General features: G+C 36.8%; 1 protein-coding gene across 3 annotated transcripts in view; it reads right to left on the reverse strand.

The window, feature by feature from the left end:
* kcnh6a (potassium voltage-gated channel, subfamily H (eag-related), member 6a) overlaps positions 1–13909 on the reverse strand; it is a 37395-nt gene extending 23486 nt beyond the window's left edge. For 2 of the 3 annotated variants that reach the window (XM_084128778.1, XM_084128777.1), the window contains exons 1-5: positions 13320–13909; positions 8639–8869; positions 2483–2635; positions 1618–1721; positions 1288–1537 (exon numbers count right to left, since the gene is read on the reverse strand). In XM_084128778.1, the coding sequence (XP_083984904.1) occupies positions 1288–1537; positions 1618–1721; positions 2483–2635; positions 8639–8869; positions 13320–13395 (814 nt within the window). In that variant the 5' untranslated portion in view covers positions 13396–13909. Of the gene's footprint in view, positions 1–1287; positions 1538–1617; positions 1722–2482; positions 2636–8638; positions 8870–13086; positions 13210–13319 lie in introns of those variants that run through there. The other variant, XM_084128779.1, reaches the window with a different exon arrangement.
* Positions 13910–14230: the final 321 nt, after the last annotated feature.

Raw genomic sequence — 14230 nt, forward strand, 5'->3', positions numbered from 1 at the left:
GTTGTTCCATAAAGTCCATTAGAAAACCATTCAAGCTCATTTTTATCAAAAGCTACTTCTATTTTAAGCTTATTGGTTTTGATCAGACTTATTATGTAGTCAAGAATACATTCAAATATAATGCTTAATTTCCATCAAAAGCATATCCTGTACTCTGTCAATGGTTTACCTGTTTAATGCTAATGGAAGAGTTTAATCGCATCTAAGAGACGAAAGAGCTGTTCAAACAAGGCCACATGCAGCAATAGGCTGACTGACAAGCCCTGCTCATGTCTGACATGAATTATCAGACATATGACATATGATTTAAAAAAGGAAGTTACACTGCCCAGCAAGTCAACGTCTGAAAGAAAAAGAAAAGAACCAAACTTCTCTCACAATTCTTTTGTCATAAACACTATTTAAAGCCAGTGAAACTGCAGTCTAAGGATAAAGACAATAATGTTTACGACTTTGCCGTTTTCTCCACTGTAAAAGCCTGTTATAGGAAACAGCTTCACGTTGGTAAACATACTGACACAGTGGCTTCGGAGGACTAAATATTTTGCACCCTATCGGAAAGTTTATTATGGAAGCTGGTTTCCATCACTGAGGAATTTATTTGAAATATAAATATTTTGTAACATTATAAATGTCTTCAATGTCACTTTTGATCAATATAATGCATTCTTGCTGAAAAAAAAACCCTAACTTTTTAACAATACTGTATAAAAAAGTGGATTAATGTCCTAAACATTTTTCTGAGACTTTACTTGTAATAAACATCTTCTGCCTAAAAAAAAAAAGATTCAAACAATATTTTATATTAAGCCCTTACTTAATAGATTTCTATTAGAGAAAATGTGTTTTTTGTTTTTATCATAGCATCATCCTTTTGCTTGTGGACAAACTAAGAGAACATTTTGTTGGATTCTGTGTTTGTTCCTTTTGATGGATTTTTTTCTTTCACAATTCAATTTTTTTGTGAATTATGGTGAATAATGTTTATCAAATGAAACTGGGTTCTCCTTGGTCGTTTTTAGTACAAGTGAGTGAGTTTTAGAGACATCCATGAGAATATATAATAATGACTATTACTTGGTAAGCACAAAATGATTAACTGTGATATGAGATGTTATCTTTATTTGTTCAATCAACTGGAAAACCACACAGAGACAGGATGCCTTGATGTCTTTCCACCTTCAAATACTGTCTGATGAGGTAGAAATAATAATAATAAAGTTTCGCACACAGTAATGTTTCTGACAGTACTAAGAACTAGATGATTGCAAACACAAACACTCATACCGCTCCACTGGTCCCTCATGCCGTCGATGTCATGCAGTGAGGATGCCCGACGTAGGCTGCATACGCTCTCTCTGGAGTGGCTGTGTTTGAGAGGGGGTCCGCCGGGCTCTAGCCGGTCCGAGGGCCGTGAGAGTGGGGATGAGAGGCCACATGAGGAGGGGGTCTGCTGAATCAAGGCCTGGGTCTCTGAATTTAAGCAGCTGCCTGTAGACATCTGGAGTTCTTTCAGGGCCACCTCCTCATGAGAGGGCTGCAGGACACACGGAAGGGAGCTGTAGATCACATGTCTGTGTGAATATGAACTTGTGTATTGTATGTGCACGGATGTACCTGTAGGTAGTCCACCACCACTCCTTCAAAGTGGTCCTGAGGGAGGGACGGCTGCCGTTTGACACGGAGAGAGGGCATTCTAAGCATCATCTTGCGTCTCTGACCTGATACAGAAACACAAGATTAAATAATCAAAGAGGAAGATATTTTTGCTCAAAGCTCAGAGGACATGACTGGTGAGAAACGAGTTCTAGTCTTTCTGGTTCTGAAGTCGGGTAGGTCCTTTTAGTAACGTCTGACGGGCACAGCGTGTGATAATGATGAGATCTCTTTTAAAACCTGTGAAGCAGAAGAAGAACCCATTTTCTCTCATTTAAATACATTGCTGTCTAGGAGAAACTAGATATTAAGATATTAAAGAGATTTCTTGTGATTTTTATATAAGGCATGGAACTGAGGAAATTTGTTAGATAACTAAATATCATATAATAATAATAATAATGTTTAAAAACATCATACATTATATACTATAACTTTAAATATTTGTTTCATTAATGATAACAATAATACAAATATTTAAAATAATAATAATATTAATAACATTATTTTGATTTTATTTGTCAACATAATATAATTAAATATAATGATAAAACTTAAAGCAATTTCATTTATGTCAACTAAATATCTCATAGTGTCTAATATAAAAGGTAAATGCAACACTGAACAGAAATGATGGGGCATTCATACACACACACTCATGAACACTGACACCAAAATCCGACACCAACTTTATCAAATGCTGCCTCTGGCTACACCTACACACCAACCGTCACACCAAGCACAGCAGTCAATGTGTTTTCCTTATAAGGCTGTTACAGAAAGGGCCAGGATCTCAGTACACACAGAGAAAGGGGGGGACACGCACCTGCCTGTAGCCAGCTGTGTGCCATCCGCTGTTTGATGCCACCTTTTTTCATAGATGGGTCTAAAAGCTCCTGGAAGTTTAGGATGAACATGATTACGACTCCTTCCTCATTCTTTACTGGAACGACATCAACTAAACATGGCCTACACGCCCCTGAAAGGCAGAGAGAGAGAGAGAGACAGGAGAGAAAGAGAATTAATGTAGTTAACAGGGATGTCAGTTAGCAGAGATGTTTGAGTACAAAATACAGCAGAAATTTAGTTTAGTTTTTATGAAGAGCTGTTATAAATACCAGTGTGAGGGCTGTGAGTAGTCCAAACACACTCACACTTACACAAACACACAATAAGACACCCACACACAGGTGCTGCCGTTCAGGGGGTCTGACTTTGAGTAAACATAAATCTAAGAAAACAAATAGGGGAGACCGTGGAGTGCTGTAACACATTCTTTCAGTGTTTGTGTCATTTTTTCACTATGTCTTAAAACATAAGATATAATGTTCGCATATTTATTGACTATGAATTAAAATGTTTAAAATGAAATAAGGGGGGAGTTATTTCACATTTCATTAAACATTTTAATTCAAAACAGCAAATAAAATTAAAAAGGGAATACATAAAGCATAAGCTAACAACTCTAAAACTAGTTTGTGACGAATGTGACCTGTGCTGGCAAAATGAGTCAGAATGAGCAAATTTTCAAAATTAGTTCTTGTTATTTTCACATTCTCCATTAAAAAAGCTTCAAGATGATGTACGATGGAATCGAACAAGGAATTAATGAGCTAGTTTGAAGTCAACAAAGGCAATTTTGAGAAAAATCTAGTTACAATTTTCTGAAAGTTCCAAAACAACCATACCTTAAAATCCATGGTAATAACACCAAATTTGGCACACACCAAGTCAAAACCTATATCTATATGTTCAACTTTATTGAAAATATTTATATAAAGAATATTTAACATTGTTACCTAACTGATTTTTCAGCTTAGCAGTCAGTTTGAGTCACTGGTTAGGGGCTACCCATGTAGCAAAATTATGCAACAAAATATCAATAATAACAATAAATAACAAATTGCAAAGCTTATTGCGACTGGTTAGCAACAAGCTGGTTTTGTTTACATCAGCATGGGTTTGAAAATCCGATTTCATTGGTTCAGACTCATGCCATCGAGAATTTGCTATGAATATTCACAAAGTTGGAATGCTGCGCTTCACAACAATACCAAACTTGTGTTGAGCGCCAGTCGCCGAGAAGCGAGCAGGGAAAACTGCATTTTTTGGGAGATACCCTTGGGAGATATCATTACGAAGCATGGCATTAGTTTTCACTGTTATGCTGATGATACTCAGCTCTATATTTCTTTGCACCCTGATGAAACATAAAAATTCACAAAATTAACGGATTCTGAAAAAACAGAGGATTTAATTACTGGACCAAAAACCTCTGCATGTAATAACCTAGAATACTGTCTAACACTTGACGGCTGTTCTGTCAAGTTGTCATTGTCAGTTAGGAACCTGGGTGTGCTCTATGATACCAATCTTTCATTTGAAAGCTACATTTCTAGTATCTGTCAAACCACATTCTTACATCTTAAAAAATATATCTAAATTACAACATATGCTCTCAATGTCAAATGCAGAAAAGTTAATTCATGCATTCATGACCTCAAGGTTGCCCTGAATTCCAGCTGGTCCATAACGCAGAAGCTAGAGTTCTTACTAGAACCAGGACGTATGACCATATTAGCCCGGTTCTGTCAACACTGGATTGGCTGCCTATTAAATATTGCATTGCATACATTTTATAATCTTGCTGATTAGTTATAAAGCCCTGAATGGTTTATATTCTAGGTCTTATAACACTAACACATAATGCACTATCACACTTCTATAATTCAAATGCTAAAGGATTATTAGGCTGCATAAATTAGGTCAACCAGAACCAGGGACACTTCTCATAACATCTGATGTACTTGCCATAATGGCATCTACGTTTATATTATTCTTCCTGTTTCAACCTTATCCCGAAGTTACTGTAGTCAGCCGGATCTGGTCTTTTTTCAGATGGCATACCTGCACATAGATGAGCTGAATGTCTTCAGAGACCACAACACAAAGAATTAGAGAAAGGCCACCTATGAAGACCATCTGCACAGATCCTCAGCAAAGACTACAAGAACCAGACATGTCTGAATGCCAGCATGATGTATCCCTAATCTTCAAGTAGAAGGAGCCGGATGAAATATCCTGACTGATATCAATTCTCAATATGACTTGTGATGCAACCTGGAATCATAATCTCACCATGCTTTTTCATTCGGCCAGTGGATAACTGGTCCCTCGATTGAGCCTGGGTTCTCCCAAGGTTTTTTTCTCCATTCTGTCACCTGATGGAGTTCGGGTTCCTTGCCACTGTCGTCTCTGGCTTGCTTAATTGGGGACACTTAATATTCAGCAATATTATTGATTTGACTGCACTGATACTGAGCTGGATGATGACATCAATGTTTTCTCCAGAGCTGCTTTATAGCTGAATTGAACTTGTTTCATAATTGATGAACTTTACACAGTTATTGAACAAAACTGAATCAACACTGAACTGATTTCAACAGAATAATGACCATTTACGAGCTACTTTACAGCAGAATTGAAGTCTGTTTACATCATTGAATCATTATTTTCCTGTTTATCACTGTAAAGCTGCTTTGAAACAATCTGTTTTGTATAAAGTTCTATATAAATAAAGGTGACTTGACTTAAAATAGAAAACAGTTATTTTACAATCAAATAAATACAGCCTTGGTGGGCATCAGAGACTTCTTTCAAAAATATTACTGACCCCAAACTTTTAAACAGTAATGTAGATTAAAAAAACTTGTGTGGATGTTTTATCTCAAATTAAAGACAATCTGCTAATTCAGATGACACCAGTTCTGTCCTTTAACATCCACATCCAGTTCATGTATATCATGTATAAGTGATTTCACCCCTGGGGATCATTTCTAATTGGTGAAACACCCTGGTCTCCAAAACTCTCAGACAAACACACAGATGCACTGAGAACATTTAGAGGTCACTTATGTTTTGGTTATGAGGCTTTCAGAGAAATCAAAGCTTCATGAGTTGTACTTTTAACCCAGACATGACGAAGAACAGCAAAGTAATAAAGGAGATAAACGAGAGTGAAAAAAGGTATGAGAACACAGTGCAGAGAGGGAGAGTCACAGGAATGAGAAGGGAGTGATGGCAAGGAGGACAGAAAAACCAAAGAAAGAACAGCATGATTAAAGTCAGCCAGACCCCCCTCAGCTCTTGACTAAAGCAGGCCATCAACCACTCTAAATATAGACCCTGCCCTCACACACACACACACACAAAAAGGTGCTGTTCAGTCTCCAACTCAACTGTGACACAGATCGAGATGCTGTATCCGCTAAAATATGTGATGGATAAAAAGAACAGAGGGGCGGTGGCACGTGTGAGCGTGTGCATGTCAGCCTATGCGTGCATCTGAGCTCAGTGCATTAGTTTAGTGATATGGTGTGAGTCTCTGGAGTCCTGTTGTCATGGTAATGTTATCAGTGCACTGCTTCCCAGCCGAAGGAACACCTGTCTGCTTTCTAGCTGAGGTACAATGAATGCACACATGCACAAACACTGGCTTAACGACATTCAGAGAGCCAATGACTCAATTCATTTGTTCCTGTCTGAGGAGACTAAAGACATAAAGAGCCTGTGGGATTGGCGGCTCTGTTAGACACACAGGCCCTCAGCTGGTCTCTGTATTAAGCAAGTCCACCAAAGACCGATAACTATAACAATAACAGTAAATATATAGTTCTAAAAATAGACAGCCAATCAGAATCTATCCTGCTTTAAGAGCTCAAGCATTAAAAGTGGTCGCCAACAGAACTGCAGCGCATGCTTAGAACAAACAGAACAATATCATCCGCTGGCGTGGACACTAGTTATCATTACAGTTATCGTTCTTGGTGTGAACACTACAGGTGAATAGGGTAAAATTTTAAAATAATAGATATCACCATGAAACTTCCTCAGTTGATTACTTACACAAGTATATAAAAAAATTGTATTACAAGTTTTAGAAATTTGTATGTTTAATTATGCAAATTAGGCATTATCTCATTAAATATGCACGATTTTGCATATATTTTCGGTAGATAGATCTGAACATATGGTAAAACCAGGAGCAAAATTATTTTTTTCATTTTGTTTACACACAAGATGAAAATAAAAACTCAGAGGGATTTCAGGATATATGCTTTCATTACCTAGGGAATCAAAATATACTGTCCATAGCCATAAAAAATAGATTTTCGCCATATTTTTTTGATTAAAATGTCACATTTTGAGAAAATGGCTGTTAAAGATTTAAATAGCTCTAAATGAGATTTCGTCATTAGCTTTAAATCCCCCTTTGGACATTCACGATTGGTTACTGATAGAAAGGAAATGCCCATATTTGGGTTACATAGCGTTGTGCAGGAGACTCAGAGCTTTACAACGATACCGGTCACGACAGACTTCAGTAAACAAACGGAGCTCGGCGTGTCGCGTTGTAATGCTAACTTCCTGGTATATTCGGGAGAAACTTACTGCCGCAAGTAAGCAAAATGTAATAAAATAAACATCTTAATGTATATTTTCAACGTTTTCTTTATAGCAGCTTGAAAGAACACATATTGAAGGAGTAAACTAGCCCAAAATCTCAAAACTGACCACTGCATGAAAATCGATGTTTTTGCCTGCCATGTCTCGCCTTAATGAAACAGATGGGGAATACAGGGAATAACTGAAACTGAAGACAGGTATAACAGGAAGATTTGTGGATATGGTCACTCAGTGTGTTTAAAGTGAAATGCTGGTGACGATTCAAAAGCTGCCAATAAAAACCTTTTTCCTAAGTTCCTTTGAGACAAGTCAGTTCAGTCGGTGTCCCTTACGCTCATCAAAGCTGCATTTATTTGATCACAAATACAGAAAAAAAACAGTAATGTTGTGAAATATTATTACAAATTAAAATAACCGTTTTCTATTTGTTCATGTATTTATTTATATATTTTCCGCTCCAGTCTTCATGATCCTTCAGAAATCATTCTAAAATGCTGATTTGATAATAAAAACATTTTTATTATTATCAATGTTATTTTTTTTTTTGTGGAAACTGTGATAGATTTTTTCTGCATCCTTTGATGAATAGAAAGTTTAAAATAACAGCATTTGTTTGAAATAGAAATCTTTTGTCTATGTCTTTACTGTCACTTTTTCATCAATTTGATTGCATCCGTGATGAATAAAAGTATTAATTTATTTTTAAAAATGTCTTACCAACCCCAACATTTTTGTGTAGGTAAAAGGTGTATATGTACAGCTCCATTATACTTGAAAGGGGAAATCTTTAAAAGATTCAATTTCAATAATGTATTTAATATCAGCAATAAAATCTGACAACAGTGGTATTTAAAAAATAATAATAATAATTGGACTAAAAACTATATATTTAATATTTGTACTCTAGGGTAGGCATGAACAAAACAATAGGTTCTACACTACCCATTAAATATCAAGTTGACACCTGAATATTGATTTAATTTAAAATCATTTTAAATAACCAGCTAATATTCATTAACAATATAGACAAATCTGTAATTGTCTAGATTGGCAATATGTTTAATCTGTCCTAGTAAATCATTCCTTTTTTTGTTTGTTTGTTTTCTATTTGTAAAATGCATAAATGCATTTATGGCAAAGAACTGCACATATGCAGATGTCATGTCAATCTATCTGCTTCTGACGTCGGTGCTGCACCTGCTGCCGATTGAAGAACATGCTGAATAACACTGAATTAAAAGATGGGGAGGAGCCGAAGCCTGCCACTGTTTTCATTTGTGTTTTAAAGGATTCAAAGCATGAATTTGTGTACAGATTACGAAGTTAATTACAATATTTAAAAAGAGGGCATAGTGACATCTCTGGTTCAGACAGTGTCGTCAGTATCTGGTGTATCTGCATTAGTTGCGATAGTAATGATGTGAGCATCAGCACAATGCAAAAATACTTTCTCACACAAGCCATATTTTGGTATATAAGGAAATTGTGAGTGAAATCCTCGCTAAGCCCAGCATACCTTCCTTAGAGTAGTACAGGATCTCCACCCTGCGCTCTTCTGACCCGAGCAGGGCCTGTGCCAGCTGTGCCAGGGCGCTCTTCATAGTGCCCGGCCCCACCAGGAACTGACATGTGCAGGACTGCTGCATGATCTCTGCCCGCGAGAAACCAAACATCTGACAGAAGCCCTCATTGCAGTAGATAATCCCACAGTTCTTCACCTGGGCGTTAGCAATCAGGAACTTACGATCTGGTCAGATAAGCGTTAAGAAAGAAAAATTAATTGACATGAACATTTCCACTGTTATCAGGAAAAAAAGGCATTTAAAAGTGCATTTAACACACACTGAAATTGTGTGGGACATGTTGTCACATTATAGGCCAATGGGGTAAGTTGTCACAATGGACAACTTCTTATTATTCTAAATTATTATTATTACTATTAATTTACATTTAAAACAACTTGTCTCAACCTGACATTTTCTCATTATTAAGAAACAAACATTTTATCTAGATGGGTTTTTATCACATTTTTATCAAGAGGGTTGTGAACGATGTATTTAAACTACATGTTTGAAAGCAACATGCAAAACAACTGTTAGAGAAATGAGAACTGATAACTTTTACGTAACCGGACTTTCTTACTGACTGAGAGTTACGTTTTAGTAACTAGTTCTTCTCCTCCTCAATACAGGATACAAATAGTTGGATTACATTTTAAAAGTGTGAGATAATTAGTGAAAATGCTTATAATTTTTACAATTATTAGTGACCTAAAAAAAATTATTTTTAACTTTTAATTTTTAAATCAATAACTTTTTTTTTTTCAGGTTATCAAAAAAAATCTAATACATATCCACACTTTGATTATAGGGATGCTTTTGAAGTGATTATCGTCTTGTCTGTTTTATGTCCTCTTTTCTCTTTCTCCTTCCTCAGCTTGTATAATACTACAGAACATTTTCTGTATTTCCGATGGCTGCTTTGATATAAACAGGAAATCTGCTTACAGATGCTATTTTTGCAGCAAGAGCTGAATCACAGGTGGAGTCAGCTTCAACAGGTGAAGAGTAACACAGTTCATCTTAAGACGGTTAAGATTGAATGGAAATAATTCTTAGCTCCTTTTAGCAAATTAAAATTTCTATATACATTCAAGGGTATTTTACCTGTGCCTCTAAGGACACACACTGCCTGCTTTTATCTCTGAAACTCAATGTTGTTTCTCCATCTCTGAATGTTAATTGTGTTTGGTGACAGGAACTTTAATGCCCCTCAGCATCAAACTCATTATCGCCTTTTTACTTCAGGAATAGAACACAACGCACTGAGATGGTTGCCTAGCAGCCGCAAAATGACACTTAGTCTTTACTGATAGTGAGTGAAAGGAGGAACTGCAGGCTCACATTCACAATATCTACATGCACAGGCACACATTTACATACTTGTATACTTAAAAGATGAAGTATTAGCAATACACACATTACCCCATAACTGTATGGGGATATAATTGTTGCATTATTCCAAATAAATAGTTTAAGATCCACAAATTAATGTAAACAGTTTCACAAAAATGTATAAAATTCATAAATTAATAAAGTGAGGAAAATATTTACAAATGTGTTTTATGTCACAAACACAACTCTGCCAGGCAATCATTTGTGAATCGTTTCCTGTGCATTTGTGATCATTTCCTGTGCATCTGTGAATCATTTCCTGTGCGTTTGTGGATGGCTGCAAGTATTTGTGAATCGCTTCTTGTGCATTTGTAGATCCCTGCACGCATTTGTGGTTTTTGAAACACTTCTAGCGTCAAGACAAATCCAAAAATAAGTGGACTCCACCCACCGTCTACTTAAGCCAATCAGATAACAGCCAAATTGCGCTGGCCAATCGTAGCATGTTTTCACTACAACCAATCACGTTTGGCTTTACACTCGGGGCGGGAACAGTTTCATTTTGCACCCCTGAAAGGAACTGTATTCTATGGGCGCCTCGTTCAAACTGAGCTGAAGTGCTGTTTGTGTGGTTAAAACACCTTGCTTCCAAAAACTTATTAGAGTTTAAGGCTTCTTTATATTTCCATCAGGAACATCCATCCTCTCTACAATGGATCGTAGCGGCGCGACAGAGCAAAAGCAAATAGTACCCATTATATTATTTAAAGGGGTAGTTGATTATGATTTCACTTTTCTAACTTTAGTTAGCGCGTAATGTTGCTGTTTGAGCATAAACAGCATCTGCAAAGTTACAACGCTCAAAGTTCAAAGCAAAGGAAGATAATTGATTTTAAAGAAATCGTTTTTTAAGGACTACAACAAACGGCTGGTAGGGACTACATGACATTCCTCCTGGGCTAGTGACATCACTAACCCTAAAATTTACATAAACCCCACCCCAGTGGGGTATTTTGAGCTAAAACTTCACATACACACTCTGGGGACAAGAGACTTGTTTTACATATTGTAAAAAGGGGCATTATACCACCCCTTTAATCATACTGTTTACACTGGATGCGACGCAACACAATGATTCATTGACAGTAAAGGGATGCCTGTACAAATGATTCGCACATTCGCTTTGACGTGTCCAGTGTAGACAGGGGTAGATGATGTAAGACATGGCACAACACCAAGGCAGCAACATAGTGTCGGCGCTGATCCAGCCCACATCTGGTACATGTGGATTCCACAGGGCCCAGATGTGGGCCGGATCTGGGTCAACACTATGTTGCTGTCTGGGCGGCTAATTATGCCTTTTAAAGCACAATCGTGGTGGCATATATAGGATGTATAATACCAAATATGAGCCCAAATGACCATCAGCGATTTAAAAGTACGAGCCTCAGCATCACTGCAGCTGTACTGGGGTTTTGTGAGTGGATTTTTATTTGCATATTAATGCAAATAAAAATCTTGCAATGCTGATACATCTTAGCTTTTATTTTGGATGCTGCAAGTAACTTTTAAAATCAAAACTATTAAGTCTGATTCATATGAAATATTATTTGTGTGGTTGAGTGTTTTAACCGATATATAATGCATATCGCTTGTCTACTGGGAATGTCACTTTTAAATGCATGATATGATCTCTTTGGAATGCAACAACCTGTCACACATTTAAAAAGAACCCACCTATATCTTCTCTACAGACAAAGGGAATCAGAATACATGCTTTTAACTTTTAAAATACTATTTTTAATGCTCTTTAGATCGTCAAATCCAAATCCATCATGAAGTTGAATCCAGTCATTCAATAGTCAGCTTAGCTACTTATTGATCCTTTTCTGTTCTATCTTAAATAACGTGACACTTCCATAACGCGTTGTTCCCATAACAGAGATGTAAAGCACTGTTTCTCTGGCATTTTCAAAGGCATATAAAATATAATACTGTGGCTTGGCTTGATACACAGTCTAATGGTCTAACGAAATATAAATTTTACAAATTTTTACTGTACCAATTTTATGGCCGTTGTACTTCCGATTTGAGGCAATAAATGATGAATGAATGAACAAAGTTAATTCAGGGCAAGACTGCCCTGATTTGTAAACAAATCAGGATTGGTTGGAGCAAGAGTGTGACTCAGCTCAATGGATTCTGATTGGCTTAATTAGACGGTGGGTGGAGTTAACTAATTTGTGGATTTGTATGCAGGTCTTGGCTATATGTCTCAAAATCCACAAATGCATTTGGGGATCTACAAATGCACAGGAAACGATCCACAAATGAATGCCAAGCAGGCAGAGTTGTGTTTGTGACAAAATACATTTGTAAAAAAAAAAAAAAAAAGTTTTACAATTATTTGCAATTCTCATTTTATTTATTTGTGATTTTTTTGTAGAGTTTATAAAACTCTTTACTTTCACCTGTATATATAAAAAATAAAAACTTTTAGCTAAGATACCATGACCTTTTTAATTTTGACTTCTGGGGAAGAACCCTCATTAATGGCCATATGCTTTGGGTTTATCATGGGGTAAGACAAGATTTAGGGTAATTAGGGCATGTATAGAGATTAAGGTTAGGATTTGGATCTCAAATTTCAAAGGGCTCTTCATAAAGATAAAACTAAAACTTAGTAAAACTTGAAAACCTTCTGTTAAAAATGCTTCCTCCTTTAGACTTTGAAACAGAGAGTGGAAAGATCAAACATAGGACAAATGTGGTCAAATAGCCTACACATTGGAATTTTCTTAACGGTAGGCTATATGAAAACTGATATTATGCAAATTTCATTCCGTAGTTATGTGTAATGACACATTTGTCCAAAATCAGGAAACATGATTGAATGAATAAAGCAGGTGCACGACATAAATAAACACGCGCGCACATACAGAGAAGAATGGAAAAATAAAGAGACAGATGGTAGTTAGCAATTTTCCATGTTAGTCGTTAGATTAGTTTTTTCCACTGCATTTACATAAAGTAGATCAAATAAGCCGGGTTTGTTGAATTGCTCTCTCACCTGATGATCAACTGCCATGCAAATCAAATCTCAAACTGATACCAATGACTGACCTACACACTTCCAATGGCCGTTCGCTCTCTGACTGTCAGTTTCTCGCGAGTGCGTATACGACCCCAATTGCTAAACAAAAAATAGCATTACCATGACTGCAATAGACTACAATAACACACTTCTGAGCAATAAAATATCTTCTTACCCAAAGAAAGAAAATAAAAAGTTTTTAAACTCACTTTGCCCGTCGAATTTCCGGATGATGGTGTCCAGATAAGTGTTCTGAAGAGCGACGTGTCCCCGGCGCACAGGCATTTTCACGCGTGGACAGATTCAAGAGCCCTCTTATTCTGGTTCTCTCTCTCTTTCAAGGACGACCGAGTAAGACAAAAGACGATAATATAGAACTCGTACACATTGTACAAGAAACAAGTGTTTATAGCCCCAGCAATAAACAAAAAGGACACGTGAATGCTAATGAGATCCTCGCGAAAGTGATAAGTCACCGAATATAAATGCAAAATAAAAGAAAGCCGGTTTTAATGAAAGCAAATGTCTTGCAGTTTTGGGACCGTCAGATGAAATGTCGCTGCGTGCTGTGGTAACGCATGGATGTGCTCACTGAAACCAGACGAAACATATTCTGAAACAAAAAATATGAGAACAACGCGAGACAGCAGAACTGACGCCCGACACCTCAGAGGCAGCCAGTCTGATGAAGCTCGTTGTGGAATAATGGTAGGTTGCCTTTACAGGGGAGGAAGTGGACCCAGCTGTCACTTTTGACAGAAGGCAGATGCGCGCTCATGCTCTCTCCCTCTCTCTCTCCCTCTCTCAGAGAGCGTGCGTTTATCTAAGTTTGTCCTAGTGGGATGCAGTCCACCAACGAGCACAACATTTCCACTAAACACAATAGCAGTAGGCTACAACTGTCGAACTAGCATTTAGCAGACGATCATAAATGTTTGTGATAAAGTTTTTTTTTTTCTTCTTCTTCTTCTTTATAAGTGATATGAGTTTTTTGTTTTTTTGGTGAATTATCTTCCATGTCATGATGGGACAATTAAGTTAACATTTTGTCTGAAACTCAAATTTATTGATATATATATATATATATATATATATATATATATATGCTGTGTGTGTGTGT

Source organism: Abramis brama (assembly GCF_963993115.1).
Source record: "Abramis brama genome assembly, chromosome: 1".
Taxonomy (NCBI): Eukaryota; Metazoa; Chordata; class Actinopteri; order Cypriniformes; family Leuciscidae; genus Abramis; species Abramis brama.